This window comes from Paramormyrops kingsleyae, chromosome 19, assembly GCF_048594095.1.
Source record: "Paramormyrops kingsleyae isolate MSU_618 chromosome 19, PKINGS_0.4, whole genome shotgun sequence".
NCBI classification, from domain to species: Eukaryota; Metazoa; Chordata; class Actinopteri; order Osteoglossiformes; family Mormyridae; genus Paramormyrops; species Paramormyrops kingsleyae.
The window spans coordinates 4,162,296-4,179,763 of NC_132815.1; the positions used below are offsets into that span (position 1 = coordinate 4,162,296).

Below are 17,468 nucleotides of genomic sequence, written 5' to 3' on the forward strand. Positions count from 1 at the left end.
TTGAATCTGCTCTCTGGGTGTGCATGTCCTCCTTATATTTTGCAGGTTTAATCTCGTAGTGTGTGCTTGTGTTCATGTATGCGCCCCGGGATGCACTGGCATACCATCCAGGGTGTTCCCCAGTCTTGTGGCCTGTGCTCAGGAGCCGTAAAGGGCCCCTGAATGAAACATTTGGAACATAAATGGATTGGTCTGGGTTCGGGAAGCAATATGATATGCATTTATGAGGCTCAAAGTCTCTGCTCCCTGGGACAGGATCCAGCTGACCCAGACCAAGATAAGCATCTGGAGAATCGATAGACGTCCCTAAATGTAGACATATGAAAAATACTTATCAATCACAGAGAGCACAAGTTTTTTTTTCTTTTTTCATACAATAAACCAGCAGCTCAAACGATCAATTCAAATCTGTGAGTATGTTGCCATCTTGTGGGTGACCACGCAATTAAGTACAAATGCCGACCCTTTTTCTCAGCTCTGCCTAGCGAAAGTTACCCATGTGACACATTTTAACCAATCCAGACCCCGGATATGCTAAGCGCTGGGAAGCAGCCTTTCCCGCTTCTACGACGCAACGTCATCAACCAACGACGGCTTGGCTTGAGCCTCGCGCTTCAGCGGTATCCAGTGGTTACACAGCTGACAAAAACAGAGCTATAAGTTAGCGAACAACATATCCATTTTTGGGAAAAATAGGCATACATGTTGAATGAGAACTATTTTGTTCTGTTATACCGTAGCTATGCTAACAAGAGATGACACAGTCTATTATTGTGCAAGGTAAGATAAATAGTGTATCACTGACGTCTGGTTTGAAGTTACTGCCTAGTAGGATTTAGCTGACCACAAAAATTTACTGCCGTATATTCCTGTCTTATTAAGTCAAGTTTTCGTCCTAGCTTTAACAAATGTGGATTACAGTACTTTGTGAATACGACTGAACTGTTTTAAAATACACTTTAGTTAATGTTGCATTTGGTATCATATTGCGCAGGTTAATCAAAAGAAACATTTTAAAAAACGACTGGCAGAAAACGCTTGCTTGCCTTCTGATTATTAGCCCCGTGTTTTTACCATGATTCTCCCCAGTCGGCCAGTGTGGTAATCAGGTGGGCTGCAGGTTCTGGGATCTGGCATTACGGGAACACGCTCACGTCAATAAAGTGAGTGTAACTACACGTGACTGCTTGGCTGGCAGACTGTCAGCCAGATTACAATGAGTTCGCAAATGCCTGTCTGTTTGATAAAATATACAATAATGTACACTATTTTAGTTTAGTAAAATGTGTTGAAAAGTTCAATATTGCTTTAAAAGTTTGGATTTTGCATTTATATTGCTTTTGTGTTTTTAGAAAGGAATTTATGACGAAGCATTAAGCAATTTCTTTAGAAATGTTGACACCAGGTAACAATGGATTTTCACTTTAAACATTAATCTGAAACACCACGTTAGTAGTTAGAGCTAAAGTTTTTCTATGTGATTTTTTTTGCAGGAGAAGTGACGGGGAGAACAGTGACATCACTGGTGGAAAGATCCGATCCCTCAAGGCTAGGGTAGATGACTGTGATTTACAATGCCCTGGGTGTTAGTGTCTCTTCGCCCGTATTCTGTCATCCCTACCCCGCCCCTTAAGCCCCCACCTTCTCCGCCATGCTGCTCCCTCCACAGGCAGTCCTCATCGACATGGAGGAAGGTGTCGTGAACGAGATTCTGCAGGGCCCTCTGCGAGACGTATTCGACAACACGCAGCTGGTGACAGATGTGTCAGGGTCCGGCAACAACTGGTGCGGATGGGCACGAGTGGCCAAACTCTTTGTCAGCATAAGCCAATGTGAATTTGCGTGACAGTACAGAGTCGTGTCTCTGTGGGCTTTGGGCTGTCATTTGAAGTGTCTGAACATCAGTGCTTCTCTGAAAGCATTTTGTTTTCTAATCTTAATTAAGTGACTCACCTGACACTCAACCAGCATTGATAATTAAGCTTTTGTAGAGTTGGACAAAGACTCCCTGCCCTCAGGTGTGCCTGTATAGTACATGTACTCTATTCTCCATATACTTTTAGTAGAGAGCTCTGTACCTGCAGTGTCATTAAAGGTGGAGTGAGTAGTTCTATTTCAATACAAGCAGGAGGACAGTTCATCTCTTGGTAATGACTCGGGCTGTTCCCTTTGTTCAGGGTGTTGGCATTTGACAGCTCAGGCTTGAGTGGCATGTCATATGTACTCAGCTCTTTATGGACACGCCGCTCTTTTAAATAACAGATTGCAGAGTCCTTTGTCCTGTTGTCCTGCTGGGTCCCCGAAATGATCGCATGTTCACAGGTGAATACGAATGGGTGCAGCTTCTGCCTCATTTTCCCATACAGGGCTGTTGGACACCGGATATATGGGCCCGCGTGCCAAGAGCAGGTGGTGGAGAAGGTGCGCCGGGCCGCGGAGCATTGCGACAGCCTCCAGTGCTTCTTCCTCATCCACTCCATGGGGGGAGGTGAGGCTCGCTAGGGCTGTGCCCCACTGCGGGGGTGCCTTCCAGAACAGGGCCTCTCGGCCTGCACTGTTATCCTTCCACACAGTAGTATTTGGCAAGAAACATTACATTTCACATCATGTGTTAAATCGAACATTGTGATACAGGCAGCTCTTGACTTCTGTAAACCCGGACAAAAAGAATTACGCAAGATATAGAGCTCCAGAAGGACTAAAGCAAACAGATAAATTTATAATTTCTATTTTTTCTTTATATGTATACTTTCCTACTTATTTCTAGTATATATTTGGCTTATGTGTTTTATGCTATAATTTTAATAATTAATAACAATTATTAATAAAATTAATAATAATATAAGGTTTCCTGAATAGTCGTTTTATGCTGTGGAAAACTAAAAGATTGGTCTGTGGATCAGAATAAATAATGAATTATAAACATCTTGCAGGCCAATGCTTTGAGGCATCTCCTAAGTGCTGAGTCAGCCCACAAAATCCCTCATGCTCCACTACGGAAAATGGCCGATCATCCAATGCAGTCTCTAAGGCTAGCATGACTTTTTACCTGGCTAGCTAGCTCGCCACCTCAGGGTCTTGACCATTGCTACCGTAGCTTGCAAAAAAAGAACTTCTTTTGCATTACGAAACACGGGCATTTCCCAAAAGGAGCGTAGCGGGAGGGAGCACTCAGCACTACAAAGCAGTGGCAAGTTTCCCAAGAGTGTCATAGCTCAGTGATCATCAAGTAGTGTTGCCTTCTAATAAAAATGAACCTAACCCTATTTTGGAAATCTGCGTGCCAGCACTGCTCCTTTTGCATGTAGCATGTGAGTGCGAAAAGCACGCAACCCAAAACTAGGAGCATTTTTTTATACCCCCAAAAATTTATTCTGACTTTACAGATTGATGCATTGAATTGCCTTAATAATCAATTCATCATGACTTTTTGGGTTACCTACTTAAAAATGTGGTAGCTACATTGCTAGTTACTCTCCAAAAATATAGTTGAGCTACATGAATTCTATACATCAGAGAAATTTAGCAAGTTACATAACAGACTGCAAAAGTAGCATAACTACATTGGAGTTACTGTAAAATGTAATGATCTCCCAAATTTTTCTAGTATTTATTATTATTTTTGCATTATTTTTATTGTAATGTGTATGTTGCCCTTGTTGTCTTCAATATTCTTCACTGGTTTGGAAAGCAAAAAATGTAAGTCCATCCAATAGGAGCACAGTCTACAAATAAAGGACGACTTGAGACCACCTGCAAAAGAGGCTCGACATGTTTGCATGGTCTGAATGCAGAGGTAGCATCATAGTTCTCATAAGAAACACTGCCATTGCGTTCAATCGGAATCAGTTCTGAAAGAAAAGCGGAAAAGGCCCCAAAAACAACATTGATTCTGACTGCATGTTTGTATAGTACACAGTAAGCATTTGAATACATACAATTTTTCAGTCGTTTCTCTTAATTTCATGACGTTATCGAGGTTTGAAAACGGTGTTTCCAAAAATAGAGCCGGTTTTGAGCAAGTTGTGGGTGTGACATTAGATTGTAATTGGCCAGAGACATGCATTGAAATCAAAGTAGCACGATGTACATGATTTGGTTGATTAAATATGAATCTGCCCGGGGAGATGTAGTGCTTGTCAGAACTACCCTGCTACTTTGCTTCATAGACAGTGTCACAGTATAAAAGCTACTTGGTTTTGAAAGTAATGACGAAGTAATGACCTCACTGCTGGGAAATGTAGTTAAACTAACAGCCTCCCTATTTATAATGCCACTGATCGTAATGCATTTTTAGTAAAGGTTTGCGGAAAGGATCACGTTTGCATGTCGAGAACTGCCTGTATTGCTCTATGCTATTTATTCCTTTATATGTATATTAAAGTCTGCTATTTATTAATGCTAATGTTAATCTTAATGCTTAATGCTTTGCAGTACGGACTGATGTTTGTATTTGCAATATACAGTAAGTAATTCATAATTACATACAATTTGTGATGTGAATTCCTGTGACCCTGACGAGGATAAGCAGTTAGTGGATGGATGGATGCAACGTAAATGGTTATAGATGCAGCAAGAGAACGTGAGTATGGATGTTGTGTGATTTTTCTGTCCAAAACTGGCCTACATGCAGACTTCATAACACAAATATTAAATTTTTCTAACAATGTTTTAAAATATTTCTTTGCCAGGAACTGGATCTGGCCTGGGATCCTACGTGCTGAGACTCCTGGAGGATGAGTTTCCCGAGGTGTACAGGATTGTGACGTCCGTGTACCCCTCCGCTGAGGACGACGTCATCACGTCCCCGTACAACAGCGTCCTGGCCATGCGAGAGCTGAGTGAGCGTGCGGACTGCGTCCTGCCTGTGGATAACCAGGTGAGCGCCGCGTTCCCGAGAGCCCCTCCCTCGCTCTCTGCCCTCGTTTACGGACTCGCTTTCTCTCCCTCAGCTTCACCTCACCTTTCCACGCCTCTCTTCTTCTCTCTGCCCCCCCAGTCCCTGGTCGAGATAGTGAACAAGATCCGGTACATGTCCCACCAGGGAAAGCCTGGCCACGTTATAAAGAAGGACAGCACTGTCATCTCAGGCCAGGGTGGGGCCTGCGGAGCAGAGAAGCCCTTCGATGCCATGAACAACATCGTGGCAAACCTGCTGCTTAATCTGACCAGGTACCTGCAGGCCGCACTCTGTCACTTTCACGTCAGCAGCTTGACTTACACAGCAACAGAAATGGCAGCTAGTGCAGTATTTACCTAATTTTACTGCCTCTGTAGAAAATAATTTTCTCTTAAGGAAAGTCAAAGGGTTAGGGGAGGAACGAAAATAGCTGTTAAAAGGCGAGTCTGAGATACAGCCTTAGCTGTTCATACAGCCTATGCTTATTTCCAGCCAAACACTGAAATAAACTTTGGGTAATTACTTGATCAATTTATTGATCAATGTGTTGAAATTAATGTATTCAATTCACTTTGCTTTTGAGCTTATGCATTAAAACAAAGCAAGATGGAGAAAAGTGGGTTTTATTTTTTCTGAACCATTATCTAGACACTGTTCAAATGTCAAAAAAAAAATAAAAAACAAACAATGAACATAAAACCCACTGCATCAGGCATAGCAAAACAAATAAGACACTTAGCCACTATCTCAAAGTCCATGCATGTCTTTGGTGGCTTTTTTGAACAACTCCCACCGATTGCATTTTACACAAGTGCCTTTAGTTTAAAAGTAAATGTATAACGTAACGTAAACAGCTTTTTTTGTGGTGACAGCGACTCTGATTACTGACTTCCCATTATTTTCTTGAGCGTTTTGCTTACACGCTGTCCCATTAGCAAAAACGAAAGGTGTCATGCACCCAAGTATGTGGCAGCTGGCAGTTGAAGGAGGTCAAAAAACACGGTTCCAATATTAAACGTCACAATTTTGGTCAGTAATTTCGGTCTTCAAAAAGTGCTTCAGCTATTTGGCTTTTTTGAGCCAAATATTATCGGCTGCCAAAATTTTGGTGCATCGCTACATATTCCTGTTAGCAAGGCTTGGTCGCATCCAGGCTTTTGCTGTTTGACGACACGTAAGTGGAAGTGTGGCTTCTTGGGCATGTTAGCTGAAAGCTTCGCCCCGACTGCCCGTCACTCCCGCAGCTCCGCCCGTTTCGATGGATCCCTCAACATGGACCTGAATGAGATCGCCATGAACCTGGTGCCCTTCCCACGGCTGCACTATCTGGTCTCCAGTCTCACCCCGCTGTACACGTTAGCGGACGTCAGCGTCCCGCCGAGGAGGTCTGTCTGCTGTCTGCACGCTTCTGCTTTTCCTCCGTCACTCTCCCCTTGGAGATCTCGTACTGCTCTATATTAAAGAACTTCTTTATATACAGTCGTGAATGAGAATCTTCTTACCGTAAGGGCCGTGTTGTGCCAGGTTAAACAAAATAGTAATAGATGTGAGTGTCCCACATTTTGATATTTTACGTGCATTGTAAAGTATGCTTTGCATTAGGCAGGTGCACTAAGTGAAAAATGGTGAGATTGTAATCTTTTCAGGTTCAGAATGTCAGCATGAATTAAAAATACGCTGTCGGCTGCCAAGCCAGGATGATTATCCTGACGTGTGTTTTCTGTGTTGCTGTGTTTATGCTCAGGCTGGATCAGATGTTCACAGATGCCTTCAGCAGAGACCACCAGCTCATCCGGGCAGACCCCAAGCACAGCCTCTACTTGGCTTGTGCGCTTGTTGTCCGGGGCAATGTTCAAGTATCTGACCTTCGTAGGAACATCGAGAGGTGGGCCCGCGTGCTCTCTAGGGTTGAGCAGCCCAGCTTAAAGGAGCCTTTCTGCATCCCAAACAGGAACTTTACTGACTCTTAGACTCTGTGCAATTGCCAACAACTCTGATATAACGTTGCCATTCACTGGAGAGCACTGGTGCGAAATATGAATCCTGTACTTTACGGGGGTGGCGTTCAGCCTGTTCCCTTAAGACGCCCCCCCATGGTCATTTGTCAAGAGAAGCTGATGTCCGTATGAAAGGACATATCTGTATCCCATCGAGGTGTAAATCAGGCATGTGAATCTGCATCTTGAAGCTTCGGTAAATTAATTAATTAGAGCAACTGTATAACCAAGATAAAGTAATTTCCCTCTGGGATTAATAAAGTTCTTTGAATCTTGAAATTGAATTGAATCTGCATCTTTGAAATAAAGTCAGTGATATTTTTTTGAGGTCATTTGCAGATAGTGACCTTGTGTTGTTTCATAACACAGAAAACTGAGGCGTCGAACGACGCCATCTTGTGTGAGCTGTTGATCTGCCCCCCGCTGCAGGTTAAAACCCTCCCTGCCCTTCGTGTCCTGGAACCAGGAAGGTTGGAAAACCAGCCTGTGCTCAGTCCCCCCCGTGGGCCACACCCACTCCCTGCTGGCTCTGGCCAACAACACCTGCGTGAAGCCCACCTTCTTGGAACTCAAGGACAGGTTCATGAAGCTCTACAGGAAGAAGGTAAAAGCACCCGAGCGCTGTGAAAAAAACATTTTCGCATACGAAATAAATTTAAATATTGTTTCCGAAACTAGCCAAAATAAAATAAAAACATACATCAAATATGTTCCGGCACCTTGTTTTAATACTATTTAGCTATAAGTAAACAAATTAAAAACTGTTATATGTAAAACTGTAATGAATTGAGTAATCAGGAGACTCTGCAGGACAAAGAGCAGAACGTACTGAGTTTGAGAGCCTCCTGTCTGCCCCCCTCTCACCTTCAGGCCCACCTGCATCACTACCTGCATGTTGAGGGTATGGAACAGGGCTGTTTCACAGAGGCCATTTCCTCTCTATCTTCACTGATAGAGGAATACAGTCAGCTGGACGCCACCAAGCGCATGCTGACCCCAGACGTGCCCAGGCTCACTATCGCCACCTAATGCTCTGTCTCACTCCTACGGTCAGCTGAAAGATATTTACCATCTGTACTTCATAAACGCAAATTAGCGGTTGGAAAATGAATGGAGTCACTATAAGCAATTTAAACGTGTGTTTGTATGTTTTTGTGTGTGGCTATTTTGGTTTGACCTTGTAGCGAAATGCATCTTATTTACCAACCATCTTAGATCTTAGATTGGATGCTTGTGCTTAACCAGTCACTGTGAATAGATTTATACTGTAATGTTATTTTGTTTGTTCCTAAACACATGTCTTTATGCCCAAGAAAATCATTTATAATAAATAATCAATTGAAATCACTGCAGTGAAATCATGTACTTGAAAAACACAACACCTGATGGATTAGTGGATAATGTGGTTTTGTGTGCAGAGTGTATCATGTAATTTACCCTTAATAACATCCAGAAAGCAATCGGTGGTAACATGAGAATTGTTGCTCAAGTGAACATATGTGTAATAAGGCAGTTTACTCATTTTTATTGAGACAGTGCATAATAATATGTTTAATACTAATTGAGGGTGTCTTTCACACTGATTAATGTCTTTGCTTGTCTTCCCATTTATTACAGAAGGAACATCACACAGGTAGTAATTGTAAATGACCTGAGTCATTTCTAGTTACCTTGCGGAACAATAGATGGGGGCTTGTTTTGCTTTCCTTTCCTCAGCTGGCTGAGTCGAGTTCAGCCGGGAGCTGGATTGTCGGGTTGCATTGTGCCGATGTGCAGTGGAAGCCTGGTGTGATGCAACTGCGGAGTAATCACTGCGCTCCTCTGTAAGCTTACGGTGACTGTCGATTGGATCGAGTGAGTCAAAGGCGTGTCGTTTATGGCGGCTTAAGCTTGCTTTGTAGGCGTCTCACACATTTAATAATGTGATGCATCATATAATATTACTCAGACATGTCTTCACGTCTCCTTGACGAGACCTCTAATGATTCTCGAAATGTAGTATATGTCCTGATTACTCAGGTAGAAGTTACTTATTTTGTTTATGCACTAGATATTTATATTATCGAAATGCAACCCTGATGTGTAATTTTATGAAATCTTGACAATTTCTGGATACCCCTGACAGGAGATTCTACTGTAGCTAGTTTTCCTATAAGCATTTACTAAAATATTTAGCTAGTCTCCCTGTAAGCAACTATTTTTGTTGGCAAATCCCCAGCAGAGGCATATGGTATTTAGCTTCTTTTGATTTCTATTAAGGTGAAGTTATATGAAAATTAGTCTTACCAAAAAAAATATCTGTATGAAACAGTAAAGTCTATGTTATCCTGCAACACTGGGCCAGCTCATGAAAATGTGCCATTATAGAGCAAGATCTTTTGTGCATCTACACGAATATGTGTTTGTTGATTCAGTGCTGCTTAGTACCATGAGATCATATCGATAAGTAAGGTCAAATGAAAGCAGTCTAAATGAAGTGGCAGTGGACATGTTACCATCAGGATAGTGAGCGAGGCTATGAGACACAGCCGCGGAATGATCCAGCAGAGCATGGATTCAGGCAGCTACTTCTGTCCTCAGTTTGCTGGATGGTTTTTTTCTCTGCTTTATTATGAAAATGTATAAACAATTTAAAAGGGAAAAACTGGCCCTTACCTTAAATCATGATTTATACTTCTAGCCACTTACACTGGTCAGGGGTGTGATGGTCTCCGGGATGGAGTGTCTACCCTGAATGGGATGGAGTATCTACCCTGAATGGGATGGAGTGTCTACCCTGAATGGGATGGAGTGTATATCCTGAATGGGATGGAGTGTATACCCTGAATGGGATGGAGTGTCTACCCTGAATGGGATGGAGTGTCTACCCTGAATGGGATGGAGTGTCTACCCTGAATGGGATGGAGTGTCTTCCCTGAATGGGATGGAGTGTCTACCCTGAATGGGATGGAGTGTCTACCCTGAATGGGATGGAGTGTCTACCCTGAATGGGATGGAGTGTCTACCCTGAATGGGATGGAGTGTCTACCCTGAATGGGATGGAGTGTATACCCTGAATGGGATGGAGTGTCTACCCTGAATGGGATGGAGTGTATACCCTGAATGGGATGGAGTGTCTACCCTGAATGGGATGGAGTGTCTACCCTGAAGTATACCCATTAGACTGAATGGGTAAATTGAAATATGAAGTCGCTCATTCAGTGTTATAGAGATATGAATGTTTTTATTCATTTCAGTTTACCATGAGTTCAAATGGAGGTTAATTCCTCTGTTTTTTCCCCCTTTTGAAGTCCTTGTAATTCACAATGGGGAGTGTTTCCCAGTTTGTGTTAAAAAAAAAAAAACACACACACATCTCCTTATTTTGTAACCAATAGTTCCTTTTATATTCTAAACAATGCTTTCACTCTTTAACACACTATCAGTCAGTGAATGCGGCCAGCAGGTGACCCAGCATTTCTCCCAGCATCCCGTGGGAGTGAGTTGGGGGGAGGGTGCTGCCTCTGTGCGGGTGAGTTCTAGAGTAGACGGAGCTCTGTGAACATGTCCCCAGGTCGGCTGCACGCCTTCTGGCATACGCAAGACGTGATCCACTGCATCTTCCAGCGGACGCTGGTGGGGGCACCGCCCCCTGCAGGCGCACAGCTGAAGCGCACCGACACGGTGCGCGAGCCGTTGGGGACGCAGCAGCGGCGGTCGCTGCACACGCCGCAGTAGGTGGGCCGATAACTCTGGACGCTCAAGCAGCCCGAGAGCCGCAGCCTCTCTGCTTTCTTTGCCTGGAACTTGGGCTGGCAGGTCTTTCCTTTGGCAATCTATGGGTCAGACAACATAGAGGCAGCCTTAGAACAGTGATGGTGAGATTCACCTGCACTTCATTCAGCAGGTATTCAGCAGGTATTTCAGCTCTATGTGGTCTGGCACAGTTTTAAAAACAGGCATCTAGCCAGGATCTTAAATCGTATTTGTGTTTTGTTAAAAAAGTCCCCGGACTCGTGGTTCTGCGTTCTAAGATCGTACGTAGCAGGCAGAAAGCTGACAGTAACTTTAGACTTTAAGGCGTGTGGATTTTGAATAGCCACCTTCACATTCTTCAGCGTGGCCTTGTCACATGGCCTCAGAAGGCAGAGGCGCCGCTCTTTTCGCATGTCGCACTTGCTGTTGTCGTTGTTGACCCGAATGGAGATGCCGATCCCGCAGGTCCGAGAGCATGGGCTCCAGGGAGTGGACTGGACCAGGCAGTTCTTCTTCCAGGCTAAAGGACGATCCCTGTAAGCTTTCATTATTACTATTAGAGGCACCGTAAGGACGGTATCGGCACACACCTTCTCTCTCCCACCAAACGCACTGCGTGTGAAACTTATACATTCGATTTAGAAATTTAGGTTCATGTTGAGATTTGTTGGTCAAAAAATAAGCTGAATTCATTTTTTAAAAGGAACGTTAATTTGTGCTGCTCAAATTCCATGCTGACTAACCGATGCCTGAACTAGAGAATCACTTTAGACCAAACTAGCGGTCTAAATGCGTACTAGGAATGTGCAAACACACACCTGGCATGGTCCCGTAATTCGTGTCCTGTTGCTGTTTAGCAGTGTTCACGGCGGCGCGGAGGGGGGCGGGACCGAGCAGGCCTGCAGGCTTCTGGGTGAAGGCCGGCATACAGCCGATGGCACCCGCGATGCACATGCACTTGTAGAGCGGGTTGGGCTGGAAGGCCTGACCGTTGTCGTAGAGAATCCCATTCAGGTCACAGCCCACCGCCATCATGTCTGGGATACAGGGATACATAGCAGCAAACCCAAAACCGGATCTAGCAGTGCTCAGTCCAATATCAACAGGCTTGTTAAGAATTAAGACCCCGTCAGATTGCATTTAAGCAAAGTAGGGCTGCAGTGATTAGTCAACGTAGGCGATGACTTCGACGCTGAAAATGCATCAGCATCAATAAATTTATACAGATTGCTAACTTTTTTCGGCATCACAATATGCCTCATTAATATTTTGAAGGCATACTACTAATCTGCTTCTCAAAATGTTGCTGTAAGTAACGTCTGTATAGTGCGGAAAAGCTGATGTCCGTTATCCAATGCAATGACAATTTTATTTTGACAACAACAAACTAACTTGAATGAACAGTAAATTTGGTTTTCTGGAGGAAAATTAGTGTTTTAGATTAATCGAACCATCTGCAAAATAGTCGATAGATTAATTGATAGAAAAACAGTCGTTAGTGGCAGCCCTAAAGCAAAGGTGAATCACTAATAAAATTGGGTTTAGGTGACCTCTTCCTGAAATCATTAAATGAGAATCTTGGACACATTCCAGAATCGACGCCGAACGTGGTGGAACCACAAAAATCTGCAATGTCGGGATTTGCCGCTTAAAAGCTTGCAACCAGCTTCCACGATGTTTAATGGGGTTTAAGGTGATGTGACCAGTACTCACAAGCGCACACGCCGATCTGGAAGCGCGGCCGGTCGGCAGAGAAGTCGCAGTACATGCCTTTGTGCGGGTCGCAAACATGCCGCTCGTCACAGGCCTCGCCCACCTGCCGCGCGCAGGTCTTGCAGCAGCCGCAGCCGTCCAGCACCGTGCTGACCCCTGGGGGGCACTGGGGCCTGGGGCCGCATTTGCACGGCCACTGGCACAGCGGCTGGCGATCGCTCGGGGCCGGAACCAGCGCCTGACTCCACACCCTGCAGAACATCTGGATACAGTGGGATCAGGCTGGCATCTGCAAGCCCCCTGAAACCCGGAAATCTCCTCCCGAATCGGCCCGAAACCAATCGGAATGTAAAAATGTAAAACCTGTTTTACCGTTGTAAAATTTACATTTACAGTATGTTAAAGTTTATTTAGGATGATACCCAATGTACCCCCTATTCGTTAGCTTAATTTAAAGTTGTGTAGCACAAGGTCTAGTTGTACTAACTTCTGCACAGAATCTAAGGAAAAACAGAAAATTGATCCTGTATGATTTATTTTTCTTATAACCATAAAAAATGGATGCTATGTATGTGTTCCGTTCAGCCATTAATAGAGCAATTTATTTAGAAGGAAGCAAGTTAAAGGTGGCCTGTGAGTACAGAAAACGGATTCAGACCCGCCCCCCGCCCCCCCCGATGTAAACAACTGGCTTCTTTGTACCATAATGCTCAGTGGTATTTCACTGAAATTCAACATGCAGTGGAGTAATCATCTCCGCTTAACAGTCTCTGCGTTCATGCTGCAGATGTTCCTGGTTTTGCTCCCGAAAAGTGACCATTTGCAGGCGAGTAACGAAGAAAAACATTTAAAAAGGTTTGTTTACTCCTGTTCAGATCCCTGCACTGTCACTGCTGTCCTGGCCTGTCCGACTGTATCGACACCCTGGTGCTTCTTGGGGTCGGCGAAGGTCGTGTCAAAAAAAACAGTCTGAGGCCTTTCTGTCTGGTTTACAGAATGAGATCCCCTCAGAGCATGAGAACGCTTTGGTTTGAATGGAACCCCCCCCCCCCCCCCAACCACCTCTCTTTAGTCAGCATCCATCCTAAACCTGACCCCCACCCCCAAAGTGCAGCCTTTTAGTCACCAGTCCCACCATACACTCAGCTTTCAATCCATCTCTACTGGAGAAAAAAAACATCTCATAGCCTTTAAATAATATTTTTGTTTCCAGTCCACTGAAGTATCCTAGCAAATGTAATATTCTGTCATTCTAGAGTGACACCGTTTGTTTACGTCATCCTCCGGAGTGTTTGCTTGTACATGCTGTTTCTGTGCCATTCTGAATGTCAGTGTCTGCCAAACTCTTCTTCTTTTCCCTTGTGCCTAATTTGTTTGCTGTAAGCATGTCAACACCTTCCCCTGTCTGATCCCATCGTTAAAAGACAAGGGTGTCAAGTGTCATAAAAGTACCCCCCCCCCGCCACCTTGTCTTAACGCATCTGGAGGGGCATCCCACACAGCTGCCACTTGTGAGTCATGCCAGAGAAGATATATCTGCCGTTTCCTACCTGTTGCGCCAGCATGAACAGGAGGGTGTTCTGTAGAAGCGAGGACATCTTATTAGCGCTCGCGTCGGACAGCGTTTGAACGAGCGTGTTGTGTGTGTTCGAGAGAGAGCGAGTGGGAGGGGGAGAGAGAAGGAGAGAGGGCTGACCTAGCGGAGGGGCACAAAGCCCCCCTCTGTCTCCCAGGCAGAGACACCTTCGCCTGCTGCACAGGTCCAAACGTGAAATATTTCCCTCTTCCCTCAAAGAGCCACAGCTGTGGTCTGTGTATGTTGCTACACTGTAGCCTTATCCTTTAAATACCGGGTCATGTGGCGCGAACTGGCAAATCTTTACATTCTCCATGAAATAGTCCTGCCTTTTTCTAGGCTTTGGGGCTGTGCTGTTTACTGTTGCTAAAATTTTAATTTGATGTCTCTCTCTCTCTGAAAGCATCATTTTTATTATGACGTTTTCATTTTTTGAAAATCTTTTCCGCACATCTTTTTCTCCCGGTCACAGTTTTCGAGTTCACGAAAGGGGGAAAATGCCTGAATAATTAATTCACTTCCCATCAGTGCTCTTCAGATCCAGAATCCCCATGTCTCTGAATCATTTCCCAGGCCCGGGACAACCCGGGGCGGCGCCCCATCTCATTAAAGGGCCCTCACACTCAATTAGGATCCTTTTAAGGACTCCAGCCCAACTTTAGACGGTTGGAGGAAGCTAAGCTATCTGGAGGATAGAGGAACGGCAGAGTTATTTTCATTCGAAAAGTTTTGCTCCGGAAAAGCACAATCTTCAGTTGTATGCATTTTATCACTCATATTGGAGGTCAGCATGGTGCTTCAGTGAATCCTATTGACCTTTGTCATCTACAGGCCTGAAGGTTTGACTCTTACACTACTGCTGTGTGTGCAGCTTGAATGTTCCCCCTGGGCTCTTGTCGGTAGATTCTCTCTATGAAGTTTCCCCCCGATACTCTGGTTTCCTGCCGCAGTCCAAAGATGTCCGCTTTCGGCGGACCGAGTTTCTGTAGTGTGTGACTGAGTGCTCTTAGACATAGCGCCATCTTCAGGATGTTTCGGGCTGTGCACCAGGAATATCTCGCACATCCCATTTTCATGTTGTTGTGCGATGTTGAGGTGGGAGGGGGGTAACTGGAAAGATGACAGAGAGACTGTGTGTGGGGTAAACGTGGTGTTACTGTGGGATCTGCCAATCACCCGGTCGCCACGGCCATGTCAGTCAGCAAGAGAATGTTATTGTTCTGAGGTCACTGACTATATTTAGTTAAAACTGTTTATTCGTCAGTACATGCGCTACAATTGCAACTTAAATAAAGCATGAACATAATCAGAACGATTTGCTCGAAAAGCACTGCAGAGCTTCACATAACAGAACTGTGCTAGTGGTCTTTTACCACATAGGGAGTGCAGGCCGCAGTAAGCCCAAAACAAAACAAAGGAATGAACAAACAATTTGAATTTGTGCAGATTGCTGAAATGTGAGAAGTGGGATTTGAATTCATTTCACAGTGAAGACCAGCGATATATATGTGTTAAGTTTCTTTCTGTGTTAGTGCTCCCTAAAGCTCACGGTTGGTGACACCCCTTAGGGATGCAAAAGGACATTTAAGGTCCTGTCAAAATTAAATAGAGAATCATGTTAATCAAAGTAGACAAAGTACAACAGAATACTACATAGAACCGGGTGAGACCCTGATTTCACCCAGTTTTGCTTATGTGGTGAATGGTGCTTCCTGGAGCTAAAATTAATTCATTGGGCACATTAAGAGCACAGCAAGCATGTCAAATGAGGTGGTTATAAATGACTGGAAACTAGTGTAAAGATGGAGAGATGTTTTACTTTTTGCAATGGTAGTAAAAGGTGTAAAATCCATCTTCGTCATTAGCACCTGAAACTGACAGTGGTATGTCACCTTTTTTTTTTGGCCAGATGACATGGCCACACTTAGAAGTCACTGTTTGTTTGTTTAAGGAACCGTGCCGACTGGGAGTCATGTCTCTTGTGTGTGGTTCAGGGCCCTGGGGGCTTATTGGAAAACCTTCAGGGACACTCCTATGCTCGCCCCGGCGCATTTCACACAGAAGAAGTACCGCACCTACCAAAGCATGGCCCGCGAGTCACAAGCCATTAACTACAGCTGTGCTTCTGTGCAGAACTTACAAAGCAGCACTGCCTCTCTGAAAGGAGCCTGATTCAGCAATTCAGTGTTCTTTCTTTGCTGAAATTATGGTGGAGTGTGATTATTGAGTGACTTTTCGTGAAGTATTTTAGTCTCCTGTAGGGTTGTGTGTGTAGTGAGGCTTTTTCAGCCATCCAAAAAATGTGCAGGTTTGTCCTGTGATGGCCTGGCATCCCGTCCAGTGGGCACGCCTTCCCTGTGCCCGGTGCTGCCTAGGTAGGCCTCACCAGGAGAAGCAGCTAGAATAAGGATGGATGGATTGTATAAATTTGCTTCTCTGAGTTCCTCCGTCCCTGGAGCAGTCTGAAATAATCTCTCATGGAATGCATACAATAAGTTATATTGGATGTACAATACACTGTTTGCTGTTTATTAATATGTGCAATATGGGAATAATTTATGTTGCTGGGCAGTAGTCATCTGTTCTGGGTAGTGATAATCTGTTGGAAGATTCAGCATTGTACAGTATATGGCATCTTTGCAGACTCTGACATATTTTGTACGATTATCTTATTTTCATTTTTTTTTTCTTATTTAGCTTGATTTTGTATTTATTAATGCACCTTGTCACAATAGTAATTTCGTTGTGTTGCACAATGACAATAAAGTGCGTGAATTAAACCAACCTTCTAATACCCATGGAAGAAAACCAGAATAGCTTTCTTTGTTTCATATACATATTTAATGCCATCTTACTCTTTCTGTTGTGCCAGTGGACCTCTTGATTTAGGGGTGAAACTCACAGATAGATGTTTTTTGCGCCGAGTGTGGTGGAACCTCTGCCAGTTTGTCTTGTTCTGCAGCAGAGAGCAGCTTCCCGCCATTGACTCACCCATGGGGTTTTTTTTACGTTCTCAGCTTCGTCTCCATGGTTACTGCCATCTACCATTTTGGGTCTCCTGTCCGCTTTGCTGTGCAGACCCAGCAGGCCTGGCCTCTCCGTGGTCCCCCCCCCCCATGTCGGGGTTCACATATTTACCCCTTCATTATCAGCTCTTCAGGGGCCAGTGTCTCTGGGGCCAGGCAGGCTGGAGGTGTGGCCTGATCTTCTGGAAGAAGTTGAACTTCGACCCATTTGGGGAACACCTTACCATTGGTTTGCCCTGCTCTTTCACTGCCTCCTGCAGTACTGGGGGTTTACCCAGAAGTGTATGCTCCTGTTCGGAATAACACACTCCTTTGTGGGAAGCTGGAGACTATTTTGAGAGCTTGAGCAGAGGCACTGCTGGGAGTTAATGGACACAGCTCAGCTTTAGCAAGCTTTATGATATGTGCTGAAAGCTGTTATTGATAAGATATAATGCAGTATTTATTTTTATTACCTGTGCTTCCACAGTTTCTATCGTTTATTTATTTGTGTCCATACAGTCGCATTAACACTTGTGTAT

General features: G+C 44.3%; 2 protein-coding genes across 5 annotated transcripts; one reads left to right on the forward strand and one right to left on the reverse strand.

Annotated features, from left to right (window-relative positions):
* The first annotated feature begins 549 nt into the window (after positions 1-549).
* Positions 550-8,244, forward strand: tube1 (tubulin, epsilon 1). Of its 4 annotated transcripts, XM_023810154.2 has the most exons (12): positions 550-780; positions 1,090-1,163; positions 1,353-1,405; positions 1,494-1,554; positions 1,670-1,785; positions 2,367-2,488; positions 4,692-4,879; positions 5,000-5,172; positions 6,145-6,285; positions 6,645-6,785; positions 7,327-7,501; positions 7,768-8,244. In XM_023810154.2, the coding sequence occupies exons 1-12, from the start codon at positions 756-758 to the stop codon at positions 7,924-7,926; spliced, it is 1,428 nt and encodes a 475-aa protein (XP_023665922.1). In that variant the 5' UTR covers positions 550-755; the 3' UTR covers positions 7,927-8,244. The 4 variants fall into 4 exon arrangements, with proteins under 4 accessions (XP_023665922.1, XP_023665924.1, XP_023665925.1 ...); XM_023810156.2 differs by lacking the exon at positions 1,353-1,405 and having other exon boundaries at positions 1,494-1,585; XM_023810157.2 differs by lacking the exon at positions 1,353-1,405 and having other exon boundaries at positions 551-780.
* Positions 8,245-10,261: 2,017 nt separating this feature from the next.
* On the reverse strand, positions 10,262-14,089 carry ccn6 (cellular communication network factor 6). Its single transcript, XM_023810246.2, has 5 exons — positions 13,896-14,089; positions 12,346-12,607; positions 11,451-11,669; positions 10,980-11,173; positions 10,262-10,712 (listed from the first exon to the last, which is right to left on the reverse strand). Exons 1-5 carry the CDS (start codon positions 13,941-13,943, stop codon positions 10,416-10,418), a joined length of 1,020 nt encoding a protein of 339 aa, XP_023666014.2. The 5' UTR covers positions 13,944-14,089; the 3' UTR covers positions 10,262-10,415.
* Positions 14,090-17,468: the final 3,379 nt, after the last annotated feature.

Excerpts from the sequence above, each read along its gene's own strand:
- tube1 (XM_023810154.2), top strand. The coding sequence starts at position 756 with ATGACACAGTCTATTATTGTGCAAG. Across the intron at positions 781-1,089 it reads ACAGTCTATTATTGTGCAAG|TCGGCCAGTGTGGTAATCAG; the intron begins GTAAGATAAATA and ends GATTCTCCCCAG. Across the intron at positions 1,555-1,669 it reads TCCGATCCCTCAAGGCTAGG|GCAGTCCTCATCGACATGGA; the intron begins GTAGATGACTGT and ends CTCCCTCCACAG.
- ccn6 (XM_023810246.2), bottom strand. The coding sequence starts at position 13,943 with ATGTCCTCGCTTCTACAGAACACCCTCCTGTTCATGCTGGCGCAACAG. Across the intron at positions 11,670-12,345 it reads CCAGATCGGCGTGTGCGCTT|ACATGATGGCGGTGGGCTGT; the intron begins GTGAGTACTGGT and ends CCTGTATCCCAG. Across the intron at positions 11,174-11,450 it reads GAATTACGGGACCATGCCAG|CTTACAGGGATCGTCCTTTA; the intron begins GTGTGTGTTTGC and ends TAATAATGAAAG.